General features: G+C 38.9%; 1 protein-coding gene across 1 annotated transcript in view; it reads left to right on the top strand.

Annotated features, from left to right (window-relative positions):
* RLF (RLF zinc finger) overlaps nt 1-19,114 on the top strand; it is an 80,307-nt gene that overhangs the window by 36,403 nt on the left and 24,790 nt on the right. Inside the window, exon 5 of the mRNA XM_081223278.1 lies at nt 5,163-5,365. Within this exon, the coding sequence (XP_081079404.1) occupies nt 5,163-5,365 (203 nt within the window). The remainder of the gene's footprint in view (nt 1-5,162; nt 5,366-19,114) is intronic.

Genomic DNA, 19,114 nt, shown 5'->3' with positions numbered 1-19,114 from the left:
TTTACTGGTTACTACAGCTGAGGATTATGAAAAAAAATTACTTCTTATTTTAAATTTATGAAACATTGGAATTTAGCGTTTTTATAGAGATATGCAAAGAAAGAAAATTCTTACAAAGTTGTCAGTTTAAGTCCAGAAAATTTATAGGTTTGAGTTGACATAGTTGACATTTGCATTTTAGACACACAAAATGTCTCATTTTATATGTCCAACAATTATGATTTTATTTGCTTTAAGTTAGTGGAAAGTTAAAAAGGATCACGTTCTGTTAAGTATGTTTCTGGAATAATAATGAGTTTCAGAACAGTTTTTATTTACACTTTAGATAGATCTTTTTAAATTTTTTATTTTATTTAAGACATTTTTTAAAATTTATTTTTGGCTGCATTGGATCATTGTTGCTGCATGCGGGCTTTCTCTAGTTGCAGCGAGCAGGGGCTACTCTTCGTTATGGTGCATGGGCTTCTCTTGTTGCAGAGCACGGGCTCTAGGCCTGCGGGCTTCAGTAGTTGTGGCACGGAGGCTCAGCAGTTGCGGCTTGCGGGCTCTAGAGCGCAAGCTCAGTAGTTGTGGTGCACGGGCTTAGTTGCTCCATGGCATGTGGGATCTTCCTGGACCAGGGCTTGAACTCGTGTCCCCTGCATTGGCAGGTGGATTCTTTTTTTTTTTTTTTTTTGCGGTACGCGGGCCTCTCACTGTTGTGGCCTCTCCTGTTGCGGAGCACAGGCTCCGGACGTGCAGGCTCAGCGGCCATGGCTTACGGGCCCAGCCGCTCCGCGGCATGTGGAATCCTCCCGGACCAGGGCACAAACCTGCGTCTGCTGCATCGGCAGGCGGACTCTCAACCACTGCGCCACCAGGGAAGCCTAAAGCACTGGCTTTTCCCCATTTTCCTTGAGACTCAGGAGAGCCAAAGCAGCAGCCTTTTGTTCTTTTTTTTTCTCTCCCCTACCAAGGGTTGAGGGAAGAGATCCATCCTAATTGTTCAGAGGTACTAACTTCCTCCCCTAAATCAAGCTGAGAAGGAACCAGCCAGCTCTTACTTCTTCCTGGTTGTTTTTCTTTCCCACCCCAGTTCATTTTTTCCCTTCTACCACCTACCTCTGAAGCCATTTTATGAATTGTCATGTGCCACCTGAGCCTTCAGTAAAAACAAAAACACTCTTTTCTGTTAGAAAAGAACAAAATTTTTAGCTGGACCTTAAATGTTACCATTTTTTACATGTTGAAGTATATATGAGGTAAACTGCCATGATGTTTGCACCTTTTTAAGTGGCTGAGAAAAAGAAAAGCTAGATAAAGAAATATGGCAAAACAGTTCAGTTGTTGAACCTAGATGGAGGAGAGGGTATATGATTAAACATTTTTATTTTGTATTAAAATGTTTAGAAAAAAATTATATACAGAAGGGATCACAGTTGGGAGTGAGACGTCTTAGTGTACACTTCATTATGTCATTTTAAATATTGAAATGTGAGCTTCCCTGGTGGGGCAGTGGTTGAGAGTCTACCTGCTGATGCAGGGGACATGGGTTCGTGCCCCGGTCCGGGAAGATCCCACATGCCACGGAGCAGCTGGGCCCATGAGCCATGGCCACTGGGCCTGCGCGTCCGGAGCCTGTGCCCCGCAACGGGAGAGGCCACAACAGTGAGATGCCCGTGTACTGCAAAAAAAATAATATATATATATATTTTTTGAAATCTATGGATGGATTTCCTTTTTAAAAATACAGTTAAGTATTGATTTTAACATAACTTAAAATGATTTTTAAAATGCAAGTTTGATCTGTGTGTTAAAAATTGATATAGTGGTTTAACTGTGGCTGTAACATGTTGAGTAAAATAGTTTTACCTCATAGAAATAATAGCTACGATTTATAGAATGCCTGCTATGTGATGGGCACAGTATTAGTGCTTTCTATCTCCCGTAATCCATTAAACAGGCAAGAGATTACACATACCCAGGGCCGTGTAGTTAAAACTGTGGAGGCAGGATCTGAGCCCAGATGCGGAGATATCTAAAAGTTTTTGATTGATTAAAGTGATAACCATTGGTTGCTAAATATATGGTTTTATTGAACATCTGTAATATATAAAGCATTGTGCTTAGTGCTGTAGGCGATACAAAAGTTAACAAGGCATGGTATTCGTACACAAATTGCTGACAGTGTAATAAGGGGGATATCAGGGACAAATAATAGCAAGTAGTATTGAGCATTTACTCTGCCTGGCCCTGTGCTCTGTGTCTTACTTGCATTCTGGTATTTCATTTATGATTCTTTCATCTCTTTGGGGTAGATATTACTAACCTTTTCATAGATGAAGAAACTTGAGGCTCAGACAGGTCTACTAATTTGTCCAAGGGCCTCACAGCTAGTATACATGAGAGTCATGATTCAACCTCAGTTTTGTGATTCCAGAACCTGAGATCTTACACTCTAGTCATTTATTATTGTACTTAAGAGAAAACTAAGTGTGGTAAAAGAAGTAAAATGCTGTGGGAATTTAGAAGGGGGTGGGTTGTATAGATAACATGCCTGTTTTCAGGTGTGAGATTTGTGAAAATGCATACAACTTGGTAGAGCAGATAAATAGAGCATAATCTGATATTAGGCAGTTTAGGATGTAGGGGACAGATGTGGCAGGAAATAATATGGAGGAGCTAGGTTGGAGAGAATTTAAAAAAGAATTGCCAGGACACAGTAACTAAGTTGATTTCCTTAGGAAAGGATTTGGCAAGGAAGGATAATGCCAAAATTTCATTCCTTTATGATTGAGAGAATACCATTACTGAAAATAGAAGTAAGGAACGAGGAGCTATTTGAGATATGATTGTGAGTTCATTTTGTGGAATTTAGTGCTTGTGGGACTAAAATAGAGAAAAGTCCAAATGCAAATGATCTATTTTCTGTCCATGCCTTTTGACCTTGACCGTGTATTAGTATCTATGGAATTTAAAACCAGAACACACACACACACCACCCAAGGTCCAGGCTCTACCTGCTAAATCAAAATCTCCAGGGTTGGAGCTCTGGAATACAGACCTTTTTGAAGTGCCACAGGAAACAGGCAGCTTCCACCTATAAGTGCTGGGAGTGTAAATTGGTACAATCTGTGGAGATTAATTTGGCAGTAATTTCACTTCTAGGAATTTTTGCTATAGATACAGTCGTGCATGTGTGAAATGGCCTCTGTACAGGACTGTAAATTGTAGCCTTATTGACGGTTGTCAAAGATTGGAAACAACTTGCAAGTGTATCAGGAGGGGATTGGTTAAATTAGTTATATCCCTACAGTGGAACAGTACTTATTTGTTAAAAGTATTGAGGTAGCTCTCAATGTACAGTGATGTGATAGAATGAATGACCCGTATGATAGAGTAAGTGGGAAAAGAAACATGTCTTCTGTACTAAGAATGTTTCTGGAAGGATAAACAAAAAATTGGAAATGATTGTTGTTTCTTGGGGAGAGAGACTAGGGGACTGGAGTCAGAGTAGAAGGGAGACAACTTTTAACTGTATACCTTTTGTTGTGCCTTTTGAATTTTGTGTCGTTTGCGTATATGGTGTTACCTATTTTTTTAAAAAGAATTTTAAAATCTCTACAGTTGATTCTGATGTGTAGTTAAGATTGGGCCAGTGGTCTCTCCCTCCCCTTCCCACCATCCTGGTGGTTTATCATTAATATTAATGATTTCTATTCCACATGTGGCCTGTAGACCTAGTAGCATGGCTATTACCTGAGAGGCTTATTAGAAAAGCACAGTCTCAGGTCCCATCCCAGACCTACTGAATTAGCATCTGCATTTTACTACAGTTCCCCCAGTGGTTCAGAAGGCACTTTCAAGTTTAAGAAACACTGTTTTAGGGCTTCCTTGGTGGTGCAGTGGTTGAGAATCTGCCTGCCAATGCAGGGGACACGGGTTCGAGCCCTGGTCTGGGAAGATCCCACATGCCACACACAGAGCAACTAAGCCCGTGTGCCACAGCTACTGAGCCTGCGCGTCTGGAGCCTGTGCTCCGCAACAAGAGAAGGTCGTGACAGTGAGAGGCCCGCGCACCGTGATGACGAGTGGCCCCCGCTCGCGCAACTAGAGAAAGCCCTCGCACAGAAACGAAGACCCAACACAGCCAAATATAAATAAATAAATTAATTAAAAAAAAAAAAGAAACACTGTTTTAGGTGAACCACCTAAAGCAGGTTGTTTGCTTGCCACTCATCTTGACATGTATATTCCCACCTCTGTTCTTTAAATAATACTGTGTAACGATGCCACACACTTGTTAAGTATTTACTATTTGTAAATCGAGGGCTTGTCCAGAACACTGTACAAATTGGTGTTCAGGTGCTTAATATTGAGTACTGCTCAGAGCAGCATTTTCCAAAGTGTGTACTGAACCAGGAACGTAGATTTTACGTTGTGCTAATGATATGTGTAAAAGGGTTCTCTGGTCAAATCAGTTTGGGAAACATTGGGTTAAATAAAAGTGAACAGTTTTCTTCATTGCAGGACTGTTCAGAGATTTGACCAAGGAATCCTTTTTTTTTCTAGGACTATCTCTCAGGTCTTTTGGTCGGTGGAACACACTTTGAGAAATGCCTGGTTTAGAGGAAAGACCACCACTGGCTTTGGAATCCTTGGCAAGTTACCTAATTTCTCTGAGTATTAATTTTCCTAACCTTAAACTGGGGATAACAATACTTGCCTTGGTGGTGGTGTGAAGAATAAATGAGAGGTATATAAAAACAGTCAGTATAAAGCTTGGTACCTCATAAGTGTACAAGTGGTAGTTGTTCATATTACATAGGATACTTGCCTTTTTGCCTTGTACTTAAGTTTATAGTTCATTTCATTGTTCCTTACTATCCTTATCAGAAAGTGAGGGAGGAGAAGGTGAAAGAATAAATTTTGATGAAATGTTAATAGTAGCTTTATTAAAAGGTATGGTGTTCAAAATAAAACTACTAAGTAATGTGGGAATAATTAGCAACATTAATTTATTTTGCTCTTTGCTCTGTTAGATGAGTACTGAGATTAGAATAAACTTCCAGTTATATCAGCTGACTTTTTGTCCACTAAAAACAAGCAACAGCAAAAGATATCAAACTTTCATCTTTACAACCTTGACGTGTTATCAAACTTTTATTTTTCCTTTTTTCTAGTCAATAAATTGATTGCACAAGAAGGACCTTTCTTTCTGCAAATGCGAATAAAACATTTGTTGAAATCTAACTGCATCCCCCAGGCTACTGCTTTATCAAAACTATGTGCAGAATCTAAAGAAATTTCAAATGTGTCATCTTTTCAGCAAGCCTATATCACGTGCTTATGTTCCATTCTTCCTAATGAAGATGCTATTAAGGAGGTAAGTAAAGCAAATAACTGCTGTTGTCATTCACACTAACTATGAATTTAATAGATTTTAATAATTGTATGCCAGGCTGAAACCCAGACTCATTTTTTTTCAGGCTATGAAAAGTACCATTTTAATTATATATTTAACTGTTCAACAGATTGGATATAAAGTTATGTCTTGTAGGTGGATTTGAAAAGTAGATAATTAAAGAATATGCAGATGAATGTTTATGTATTTGGGTGATGGTTTGCTTTGAAATCTTTAAATATGAAAGTTGCTTTTTCCTCTTAAACTAATGATTTCTCTCTGGGAAATGTGGGAATTATTAATACTGGTGTCAAGAGATAAACTAAAGAGAATGGCAGTTAACTTTATTTAATTTAAGTTAGTTTATATATTTAACTCTGTAAGCAGAGAGGTGTAGGACTTTAGAAACCATGAATACATTTTGAACAACGATTAAGCAGACAAACAGGGTTTTTTTTTTTTAAACCTGAATCATTGTTTTCCTTAGAAAAGTTGGAATTAGTTTTCTCTAAGAGTTTTTGATAAATTATACAGAGAAAATGAGGAATTCCAAGGCTGTATTCCACCATCTACCTTTAATTCTCTTACCTGCCATTCGGGTCTTACATATGGATTCTCATTTTACCTCTACACTGAACTTTCTTATTAAATGTAGGAATCCCAAGGATCTGGTTCTATGCTGTAGTAATTCTTAACCTTTTATGACAATTTCAGCTGTAAATATCTTACTCTCCAAATGAAACTCTCCACCTTTCCACTTCACTCCCTTTAATATTCAGACTCCACCAGGACCAACAGTCTATCAGTCTGATCAGCTTTTCACTCTCCTTACTCTGATTTTCCATGGTCAATCATTATTCGCACTCCTTTGCATACACCCTCAATTCCTCTCCTGGTCTCTCTCTTAATTGTACTTATTTGACTAACCTGTATCCTCATTATCCCTTCATCTCCACCTGTTTTGTATCTTTACCTGCACCAGTGGGGCCAAACTTAGGTGGAGAATAACCTGGCAACTGATTTTACTTTAATTCAGTCACACTGTGTTTCTTTAGTTCATTCACTCTCCCACTCTCTTAGATTACTATTTCATACTTTTTCCTTTTTTTTTAAACCTATGCTACAATACCTTCTGTCCCATCTCCGTCTCCACTGATGAACTTTCTTCCTGTTTCTCTGAGGAAACTGGGACAGTTGGAAGAGAATTTCCATGACATCTATTCACCTACCTGTATTTATGCATTTATACCTTCTCTTCTGTTACTAAGGATAAACTATATCTGTTTTCCCCTGCTAAGGCCAACAATCCCCTTGACTTCAGTGTCAGATCCCATCTGCACTTGCCCCCTCAAGTATAATGCTGCAGCAGTTTTCCCTTTCTCTACTGCATTTATCAATTTCCACCTCTGCTGTAACTATCTCATCAGCATTTATGCTGTTATTTCTTCCATTTTTAAAAGAGAAAGACTTCTTCTTCCAGCTACTACCCCATTTCTGTACTGCCCTTTCAGTGTAATTTCTTGAACCATTGTCTGAATTTACTGTTTAACATTTTTCTCCTTGAACGTATTCTAATATGGCATTGACTTGTGCCAGTCCACCACATCACTAAATCCACCTGCAAAAGCAGTTCTAAGAGGGAGGTTTATAACATCCTCAGGAAACAAGAAAAATCTCAAATAAACAACCTAACCGTACACCTAAAGGAACTAAAACAAAAACAAAAACCAACAAAACACAAAGTTAGTAGGGAAGAAATCGTAAAGAATCAGAGGAGAAATAAATGAGGGACTTCTGTGGTGGCATAGTGGTTAAGAATCTGCCTTCCAATGCAGGGGACGCAGGTTTGATCCCTGGTCAGGGATCTAGATCCCACATGCATGCCACAACTGAGAGTTCATGTGCTGCAGCTAAGAAGCCCACGAGCTGAAACTAAGGAGCCCACCTGCAGCAACTAAGACCCGGCACAACCAAAATAAAAATAAATAAATAAATGAAATGGAGATTAAAAAAACAATAGAAAAGATCAGTGAAACTTTCAAAGAGCTGGTTCTTTGAAAAAATAAACAAAATTGATAACTTTTAGCCAGATGCATCAAGAAAAAAAGAGGGCCCAAATCAATAAATTCAGATATGGAAAAGAAGTCACAACTGACACCAGAGAAATACAAAAGATCATAAAAAGTTACTACAGACAGCTATATGCCAATAAAATGGACAACCTGGAAGAAATGGACAAATTCCTAGAAATTTACCATCTCCCAAGACTGAACCAGGAAGAAATAGAAAATATGAACAGACCAATTACCAGTAATGAAATTGAATCAGTAATTTAAAAAACTCCTAACAAACAAAAGTTCCGTACCGGATGGCTTCACAGTTGAATTTACCAAACATTTAGAGAAGAGTTAATACCTGTCCTTCTCAAACTGTCCCAAAAACTTGTAGAGGAAAGAATACTTCAAGCTCATTACATGAGGCCAGCATCACCCTGATACTAAAATCAGATAAAGACACCACGAAAAAAGAAAATTACAGGCTAATACCACTGATGAACATACATGTAAAAATTCCCAGCAAAACATTAGCAAACTGAATTCAACAGTACATTAAAAGGATCATGCGCCATGATGAAGTGGGATTTATCCCAGGGATGCACGTATGGGTCAGTATTCACAAATCAGTCAGTGTGACACACAACATTAAATTGAAGAATAAAAATTATATGTTTATCTCAATAGATGCAGAAAAGGCTTTTGACAGAATTCAACATCCATGTATGATAAAAACTCTGAAAAAGTATGTATAGAGGGAACATACCTCAACATAACAAGGGCCATATCTGACAAGCCTACAGCTAACATCATACTCAGTGTTGGAAAGCTGAAAGCATTTCCTCTAAGATCACGAACAAGACAAGGATGTTCACTCTCACCACTTTTATTCAACATAGTATTGGAAGTTCTAGCCAAGGCAGTCAGATAAGAAAAAGAAATAAAAAGAATCCAAATTGGAAAGGAAGAAGTAAAACTGTCACTGTTTGCAGATGACATGATATTATATGTAGAAAATCCTAAAGACACCACCGAAAACCTAGAAGAGCTCATCAGTGAGTTTGGTAAAGTTGCAGGATACAAAATCTGTTGCACTTCTGTACACTAACGTGAACTATCAGAGAAATTAAGAAAACAATCCTATTTACAATTGCATCAAAAAGAGTTGGGCTTCCCTGGTGGTGGTGGTTGAGAGTCTGTCTGCCAATGCAGGGGACGTGGGTTCTTGCTCTGGTCTGGGAGGATCCCACATGCTGTGGAGCAGCTGGGCCCTTGAGCCATGGCTGCTGAGCCTGCGCATCTGGAGCCTGTGCTCTGCAGTGGGAGAGGCCACAACAGTGAGAGGCCCGCCTACCGCAAAAAAAAAAAAAAGAGTACCTAGGAATAAATCTAACTATGGAAGAAAATACCTGTACTCCAAAAACTGTAAGACACCAATGAAAGAAATTGAAGATGACACAAACAGGTGGAAAGATATACTGTGTTCATGGATTGGAAGAATTAATATTGTTAAAATGACCATACCCAAGGCAATCTACAGATAAAGTGCAAACCCTATCAAATGCCAGTGGCACTTTTCATAGAACTAGAACAAAGAATCCTAAAATTTGTATGGAAACATGAAAGATTCCCGAGTAGCCAAACCAATCTTGAGAAAGAAGAACAAAGCTGGAGGTATCATGTTCCCTGACTTCAGACTATAGTACAAAGCCACAGTAATCGAAACAGTGTGGTACTGGCACAAAAAAAGACACCTAAATCGATGGAGCAGAATAGAGAGCCCAGAAATTAACCCACACTTATATGGTCAATTAATCTATGACAAAGGAGGCAAAAATATACAGTGGGGAAAAGACAACCTCTTCAGTAAATGATGTTGTGGCGCATGGGCTTAGTTGCTCCGTGGCATGTGGGATCTTCCCAGACCAGGGCTCAAACCATGTCCCCTGCATTAGCAGGTGGATTCTTAACCACTGCGCCACCAGGGAAGCCCCATCAGGGAACTTTGAATCAAAACTACAATGAGGGGGGCTTCCCTGGTGGCGCAGTGGTTGGGAGTCCGCCTGCTGATGCGGGGGGCGCGGGTTCGTGCCCTGGTCTGGGGGGATCCCACATGCCGCGGAGCGGCTGGGCTCATGACCCGTGGTCGCTGGGCCTGCACATCTGGAGCCTGTGCTCTGCAGTCGGAGGGGCCGCGGCGGTGAGAGGCCCGCGTACCGCAAAAAAAACAAAACAAAAAAACTACAATGAGGTATAACCTCACACCTGTCAGAATGGCTGTTATCAAAAAGACAACAAATAACAAGTGTTGGCGAGGATGTGGAGAAAAGGGAACCCTCATGCACTGGTGGTGGGAATGTAAATTGGCACAGCCACTATGGAGTCAGTGTGGAGGTTCCTCAAAAAACTAAAAATAGAACTACCATACGATTCAGCAGTTCTACTCCTGGGTATTTATCTGAAGAAAATCAAAACACTAATTAGAAAAGAATATGCACCCCTATGTTCATAGCAGCATTATTTACAATAGCCAAGATGTGAAGCAACCTAAGTTGATGAATGGATAAAGAAGATGTGAGATATATATATATATCTCACATTGTGTATGTATACATATACATATACATATATGCAATGGAATATTACTCAGCCATAAAAAGGAATGAAATCTTGCCTTTTGCAGCATGGATGGACCTAGAGGGCATTATGCTAAGTGAAATAAATCAGATAGAGAAAGACAAATACTGTATGATTTCATTTATATGTGAAGTCTAAATAAACAAAACAAGTGAACAAACTTAAAATAGAAACAGAGTTCTAGTTGCAGAGAACAAACAGGTGTTTGCCAGGGGAGAGTGGGCAGGGAGGAGGAAAGAAATAGATGGGTGAGATTAAGAGGTACAAACTTCCAGTTGCAAATATATGAGTCATGTGTAAGAAATATATAGTATGGGGAATATAGTCAATAACTATGTAATATCTTTGTATAGTGACATAGCATAACTAGACTTATTGTGGTGATCAGTTTGAAATGTATAGAAACATTGAATCACTGTGTTGTGAAACAGGAACTAACATACTGTTGTAGGTCAATTATACTTCAAAAGCAAACAATCTCATAGAAAAAGAGATCAGATTTGTGGTTACCAGAGGTGAGGAGTGGAGTGACGGGGAGTTGGATGAAAGCAGTCAGAAAGTACAAACTTGTAGTTAGTAAGATAAGTAAGTACCGGGATTGTAATGTACAACATGATAAATATAGTTAACACTGCTCTAGGTTACATATGAAAGTTGTTAAAAGAGTCAGTCCTAAGAGTTCCCATCACAAGAAAAGTTTTTTTTCTGTCTCTTTAATTTTGTGTCTATATGAGATGATGGATGCTCACTAAACTTATTGTGATAATGGTCTCAAGATGTATGTAAGCCAAATCATTATGCTGTACACCTTAAACTTATGTGCTGTATGTCAATATTATCTCAATACAACTGGAAGAAAAAAATCCACGATGACTTCCCAGTTTTCACCTTACTCCATCTGACTTATTAACTCTGTCTTTTAAACTTTTAACAGATTTTTCCACTTGGCTTCTAGGGTACTATACTCTCTTTGTTTTCTATCTACCTGGCTGATTGATCTTTCTCATTTCTACTTGCTCTTCCTCCTCCTCTCTCTGATGATTGAATGTTATATTACTCTAGGACTCTTTTTGTGTCCTCTCTTTTCTATTTACACGTATTCCCTTGGTGATCTCATTTAGGCTCACGGTCTTAAATGCCAGTTATGGCCTGAATCCCAGATGTTTTATCTCCAGCTCAGTCCTCTCCTCTGAGCTCCAGACTCATATATTCAACTGCCTAATCACTATCTCGACTTGCATGGCTAATGGCATCTTAAACTTAACATGTCCATACCTAAGCTCCTGATATTCCTGGTATTAGGGCTTTGTTTTGTTTTTACGAGCTTTCCTCTAAATGAAGTCAATTGTAAAACAACTGTACTCCAATAAAAATTAATTTAAAAAAGAGACAATAGTTAAAAAATAAAAATTAATGAAAGAATAAGAATAAATATAAATGAAGTCAATTGCATTCCAACTGTATTCTTATTGTTGGAGGGGGAGGAGGCGGGTAGAGAATAACCAGCTACCACTTTTTTGAGCTTTTACTATGTATTAGGCACTATGCTAAATGCTATGTATACACTGTCACATTTAGTTCTCACAACTCTTAGGTAGCTCCATTTTGGTAAGGAAGTGAGGCTCAGATTAAGTAATATGTTCATGGTTATAGAACTTAATGTAGATAAGCTGAGATTCAAACCTGACTTTGGTGTACTACCACTAATATTATATTAAAGATATAGGATGATAAATACTATTCTTTGTGGTATATACCTAAGTGTCTATATGTCATATGGTGTCTTAGGCATTGGAGATACAAAGATGAATCTAGAAGCCTTTGAACTGGTGTACTTGCTTTCACTCTTGCCTTCTACATTTTATTTTTCCCCGAAGTAGCCAGAATAATCTGTAAAACTTAAATCAGGCCATGTCACTTCCTTGATCAGAACCACTCAATAGCTTTCTGTCTTGCTCAGAATAAATCCATAAGTCTTTATATTCTGTGTGCCATGGCCCCTGGCTACTTGTCTAACCATCTCTGACTATATCTTCTACAGCTTAATGCTCACTCCTCTCCAGCCCTCTTGTCTTTGCTGTTTTTTGAACAAGCCAAACATATTCCTACCTTAGAGTTTTGCCTTAGATCACTCCCTGGAATGCCTTGCCACAAGATAGTTTGGATAGCTCATTCCCTTACATCATTCACATCTCTCCTTAATATTGCTGTATCAAAGAGGCCTTCCTCACTGCCCCACCTGAAGTAATACCCTATCTCCCCCTACTCAGTCTTGTTTTTCTTTAATAAATATCTCCTGTCAATTATTATAAATATATACAAATCCATCTAAAATGGCCCCCATCACTCTCTGCCCCCTTACCTACCTATTTTTTTATTTATAGTACATACCACTATTTCTGGACATAATATTTGTTTATTCTCTGTTTCCTCCCACTAGATTGAAAACATTGTAAGGACAGGGACATAAGTTTGCCCATTGCTGTATCTCTACATCCTAGACAAATACGTAGCCACATAGTAGGAACCAAACATAAGCCTGTAAATTTATTTGTTTGCAATGTTGGGAAGGGTAAGGAGATGGGAGACTGCTTACCTCTAATAACAGCTGCAATATCATGTGTTTGGGAAGCTTAATCAGAATAAGATGGAGTAATGGTTATTCTCAGCACCTAATATATGCCAAAAGAATTCAGAAGAAGCAAAACTGCTAGACCTTGGATTTGATTCCTCTATCTCTCAATCTTTGTTTATTTAAAACCTATTTTGTTTTTAGCATTGTATTAGGCATTGGCAAATACATAATGGTGTACATGGCCTAGTTTGGTTGCCAGAAACAGTAACAGGAAGATAAGTACTAAGCCATATGATAGTGCCTCTAAATTCCGTAAAAGTGTAGAGGTAGAGAATATCGTTGTGGACTGGCGTATAAGGCTTTATAAAAATTGATCCTTGAGTTGGACCTTGAAATAATGGTGGGGTTTGGGTGGGTAGAAAGAATGGTTTGGGGATAACTGACTCTGGTAGTAAAGGCAAAGAAATGAATATGCACTTTGTAGGGAACCACTAGGGAACACCTTGCCTGGAGCAGAGAGTGGATGTTTAGGTCTTGTGAGAAATAAGACCTGTTGCGTAGGGAAAAGTAAGGCCTTGGAAACTCCAGTGCATTTGAACTTAGATTCAGTGCAGTAGAAATTAGGAAGGTTTTGAAGATAGGAAGTGAAATGACTGAAACAGTGTTTTAGGAAGCATAGACAGAAAGAGTATATATTAGATTTAGGAGAAGAGATTGGAGTTAGCAAGAGGAGAAAGGATGGGACTTGCTGACAGGACAAAAATAAGGGATAATGTGCAGAGATCCCTTTAAGAGACTCAAGACCTGGGAGACTGGAAGAATGGGGGTGCTCTGCTACTGACAAGAATGGCAAAGAAGAGAGGGGTATGGGAGAACAGGGAGGATATGGGATGCTTTGTACAGGATCTTTCCTGGTTTATTAATAACAAATCAAGAAAACAGGATTTCTTCCTGAAGTTATAGAATTAATTCCTTTCAACAAATTTGTGGAGAATGCAAGGAACTGGGTTATTGGAAATGTGATCTGATTTACTATGGTCTGTGGATCAAATCCACCCGGCTACTTGTTTTTGTAAATAAAGTTTTACTGGAACACAGTCACGCCTATTTGTTTATTGTTTATGACTGGTCTTGCTCTACTATGGCAGAGCTGAATAGCTGTAACCAAGACCATCTGGCCCGCAAAGTTGAAAATATTTTCTGTCTGGGTGTTTACAAAAAATGTTTGCTGACCTTTGCTCTGCAAGATTCAGATTTCCTAGTGTATTACAACCATTAAATATCATTTAGTCTAACCTTCCATGATTTACCAATGGTGAGACTGAGGCCAAGAGGTAATGTTTCCAAGGCCCTGCCTTCATTAAGCTAATTATTAAGTCCAAGCTCAGGCTAGAACACAGATCTCCTGGCTCCCTGGCCAGCTCTCTTTACACTGTACAACTTACTTCTAGCTGGTAAACACTGATGAGTCATGTTCTAACAGGAAACATTTTGGTGGTATTTTCATTCCATTCATAGTTATACATTTATGTATAGGTGCAACTTAAAATATTTTTATAATGATTGGGATTCATTTGTTAAATATGTCAATGTGACAACATTTGGCACACATCATAAAATTATTTTAAAAGGAACACTGGTACCATCATAATTAGTCTCTTATCCAGTGATGCTTTCTTTTGCAAGTGAGAGCAGAATTAAAGAAATCTTTTAAAATTTGCTTTGGGAAAGGACCAGTGAATCACTAGATGTTCTTTAATTGGAGTTTAAAATCAGCACATGTTCTAAGGCAGCAAAGTTACACACAACATTTGCCATCTACTTCAGCTGAGTTCAGGAGAAGAGTCAAATTAACTTGAGTAACAACTGGGAATAAAAGTGCTTATATTTTGGCACCTGTAGGTATCACAATAATGGGTGTGTGTAATAGGAAACCTCTGCTGGGGAAGATTTAGCCAGACATGTACAATTAAGATTAATTGATGGGGTCAGCTTGAAAGCCAGAATTCAGAACCCAAAATTTAGAACTCCATGGAATCCTCAAGTTCTAGGTTGTAAATACCGTATTTAGAATTGGATGAGATGACACTGTTATTAATTTTACATATGAAAGGATTTTTTAAAAAATACTCATTTATTCATTCATTTGGCTGCACCAAGTCTTAGCCGTAGCATAGGTGATCTTTGTTGCTGCGTGAAGGATCTTCACTGTGGTGTGTGGGATCCCCAGCTGCAGCGTGCCAGCTCCTAGTTGTGGCACGCGGGATCTAGTTCCCCAACCAGGGATCCATCCCGGGCCCCCTGTATTGGGAGTGTGGAGTCTTTAACCACTGACCCCCAGGGAAGTCCCTACATACGGAAGGATTTTAAGGAAAGTTACAGACTTGGCCATGGCCTAGTGTCGTAAGTGGATGTTTCCTATGTGTATATTTTTTATTACTGAAAGAGGAAATCTTTGCAAAGGTCAAGTTTCCCACATATAGTATAAAGGATAACGATGTTTTAAACATGAAGAACTTCTGTTATTATGAAGAGCAAGAAATCTGTCTGCAGAGTTCTTGGCACAGATAAAGAAGTGGTTCATTTCAGTCTTGATCCCTGAGTGAACTGCATCTTCAGTGTCTGATGTGGTTACAAGGCTTGCTTCTTCTCTTGATGAGGAAAGGAAAAGACAAACAGGACCCGATTTACTCACCAGTCTAACACTGTTGGGAATTGACACAGTCACTAGGTATATAAATGATAAACAGAGCAAATACACTTAAACAGGACCCATTAGGAATCCAGTTTGGGAGTAGAAGAAACAGTAAACAACAGCATAGAGATTCCAGATGTACCTTTTTTTAAATTTTTTTTATTTATGTATTGATTTTTGGCTGCGTTGGGTCTTCGTTGCTGCGCGCGGGCTTCCTCTAGTTGCGGCTAGAGGGGGCTACTCTTTGTTGCGGGGCACGGGCTTCTCGTTGCGGTGGCTTCTCTTGTTGCAGAGCAAGGGCTCTAGGCCCGCAGGCTTCAGTAGTTGTGGTGCACGGGCTTAGTTGCTCCGCGGCATGCGGGATCTTCCTGGACCAGGGCTCAAACCCATGTCCCCTGCATTGGCAGGCAGATTCTTTTTTTTTTTTTTTTGCAGTATGTGGGCCTCTCACTGTTGTGGCCTCTCGCGTTGCGGAGCACAGGCTCCGGACGCGCAGGCTCAGTGGCCATGGCTCACGGGCCCAGCCACTCTGTGGCATGTGGGATCTTCCCGGACCGGGGCATGAACCCATGCCCCCTGCATTGGCAGGCAGACTCTCAACCACTGCGCCACCAGGGAAGCCCTGGCAGGCGGATTCTTAATCAATGCACCACTGGAGAAGTCCCCAGATGTACCTTAAATAAGAAGATTAAGATGGATCCTGAACAAGGAATAATAAAGTGTATAATTAAAATTAAAATTGATAATATTACTTTATGTATCCTTATGGTCATATGGTGAATGAGATGTACTTTCAGAAAATACACTAAAGGTAGAAGCCTGTATGAAGAACTGGAAGATTTGCCTATTTAAATATTTTATCTCCGAAAGCAGAGTTCTTTTAAATAGCTTTGAAGAGACATCTTCCTAAAACTTAGTATATATTTGGATCTCACCTCTGCTGTTACTTTCATGGGTTATGTGTGGGTATTTTGGTTGATATATGATTATATTGGAGGGGTCATCATGGAGAGTTAGTCAGACACAGTCATTTTCAAGAATTCAATAGGACAATTCAGGCTTCTCTCAGATACTCAGAGTCATAGGATTTAACTAGAAGCATCAGTGACCATTTATTTCTTTAGGAAACATACAAGTGACCACTCAATAGCATAGTATTGGTCTGTGGTATTGCTGCAGTTTAAAAGAAACCTGGTTTTTAGAAGCACAACCTTTTTTCCAGGTGATGTCTATGAACCTAACAGGGATGATTCTCTCAAAAGTAGACCCAGGGTTACATGAAATGGAGGCTTGCTAACTGACTCCTCCCTTTCTCCTACTCGGGGATGCAAGTGAGAGAAATCTTATTATGTGGATAACTTCCACTTTGATTCCTTTTTGAAAAAACCATTTACCACCAGCTTGTTTTTTAAAATCCATTATTAGGAACAAATTATTTGCATTATATCCCAGAACTGATCAGGAAAATACTAGATTGAAAACCATAGTTCTAGAGAAAGATAAATGTTAAAATATTCCAGTAATGGCACTGGCCAGAATACTAGTTTACCTTGGTTAGCCTAAGCGTGAAGATAACTTAAGAAGACAAATAAGCCATCTCTACCCACCTTCTCTTGTGCCAGTTGACTACCTGTCGTACCATTGCTGTTTAATTCGCTGATTATTATGAAAGCCTTCTAATTGCATCTGTTCTTGTCCCCAAAATTCATTCTCTGCAATAGCTGAGGTGATCTTTTTTCTTTTTTAAATAAAATTAGGCATTTTATTTTGAGATAACATTAGATTCAGATGTTATTGTAAGAAATAATACAGTCCTGCCTTCCAGTCATTTAGTATATATTCACTGGAGACTGTGTTAGGCACTGGGAATACAGAGGTGAAAAGACACAAGGGAGAGCAACAGCAGACAGTATTCACACAATGTGAGGCTTGGGGAAAGGTCTGTGCTGGAAATTGAGTTCCAAGTTATCAGCATTTGAAACCAGAGAGTGGAGGGCATTAACTTTTTCAGAACTCTGGAAATTAACTAAAGGCTTACTGTAATCCTAGGAAGTTTTATTCAAGAAAAACGCATGAATCTCAGAACAGTGAGCTTGGTGGCATTTTAACTTGCCCTACTTCTCATTTCCCTCTCCCTAGCTTCACAGTAACCTTGAAAACCAGCAGCCTAGCAGCCACTGAGGAAGCAGAATGGTTTTGGAACTCTGCAAAAGCCCATCCCCAGAGAATTGTCACTATTTGACCTACTTGGCAACTTTCTGAAAAGCTGTGTTCTCAGGATTTGTCTTTATTTGACTCAGAGCTCACTCCACCAAAAGTTCTGTCCTGGGGCATTTATCAAAAATAATGATTGGTAATTGTTTAACATGGCAGTTGTCTGAGGAGGAATTGCCAGTTGGGCTTAACAAAAGACTGACAAAAATTAAAAAGAAAAACTGGGATATAAGATGTCCATAGAGGACTTTGAAAACCTCTGATATATTCCTAGTACTCTGGAAGGTAACACAAATGTATAGTGCTGTATGTCTGCCAAGGAATGACCTGAGAAGGCTCTAATCCCTCACCTCTTGGTTACCTTGAGGCTTCGCACAAGTAGGAAATGAAGGACAGGTTAGAGCTGTAAACTGCCTACTGAAATACTGAAAGGATTCCCCAACACACACACACAGCTGCTTGGCAAAAGCAGAGAGACTTTCTTGTTCAAGGCATTTACGCAACATATTCAACATCTTGAATTAAGCTAACCAAGCAGAGATTGTAGTGGCCACACATGACAAAGAATACAGGCTTTACAGAATTATTCCAAGAAAGTCACTAAACAAACAGTAACAATAATAAACCCCAAAGAGGTGAAAGATTCTGATTTCCAGAGTTGCCACAATATATTATTTAAAATATCCACTTATCATTATAAAGAAATATGGTAGTCCATACACAGGGAAAAAGGCAGCCAACAGAAACTTAGGATGCCCAGGTGCTGGACTTACTAGAAAAGGAACTTTAAATCAGTTATTGCAAATACACTCAATTTGTGGTAGTTATGTTCTATAGAGTCACTGCAAACACTGAATTAGCTTATACTGAATCCATTGCTCCTAGGGGAAATACAAGGTTAGGTTCCTTCAAGCCTCTGGTCACATAATTTTTGTCAACTGATCAATACATAACCTTGTTTTATGTGCGCTTCTGTTTAAAGATACCTTATTTAATTTATATTACTGATTTATTAACATTGAACTCATAGCCAACAGCAGTGTAACTCATGCCTGCATGAAACTTATTTAACACATGTATTTTCTCCATAAGGCACATCACAGTCTCTTGCACTTAGGAAATTAGGCAGCACTTCGGCACTACAACTAGGGGCTATTCTAAACAGTGAAATCACCAATGAAAAATACAAAAACATTAAAGAGTGGCACTAAATAGAACATGAAAAAGATACTTGTTACAGTATGAGAACTGAAACAAAAAGAGCAACACCTTGTTTGACCTTAGCTGGGAACCTGCTCAAGAGAGGATTCAACTTTTTTGCCATTATATGCATGTTCATGAATGACTGGGAGAGCACTGTGAGTATTGAATTTGGGGGTTAAAAATAAATTTCATCAAGTAGGCTAATTTGTTAAGTACAGAATCTGCAAATAATGAAGATTAACTGTATATTCAAAGAACTAAAGCAACTAAAGAAAAGTATGAGAAAAATGTCTCAAGACGTAGACAATAGAAGTAAAGAAATAGAAAAAAAGAACCAAATAGAGACTGTGGAG

This window comes from Mesoplodon bidens (assembly GCF_964165515.1).
Source record: "Mesoplodon bidens genome assembly, chromosome: 2".
In the NCBI taxonomy this organism is placed as follows: domain Eukaryota; kingdom Metazoa; phylum Chordata; class Mammalia; order Artiodactyla; family Ziphiidae; genus Mesoplodon; species Mesoplodon bidens.
The sequence above is the reverse complement of the archived record's forward strand: the minus strand, read 5'-3'. Positions and strand labels throughout refer to the sequence as shown.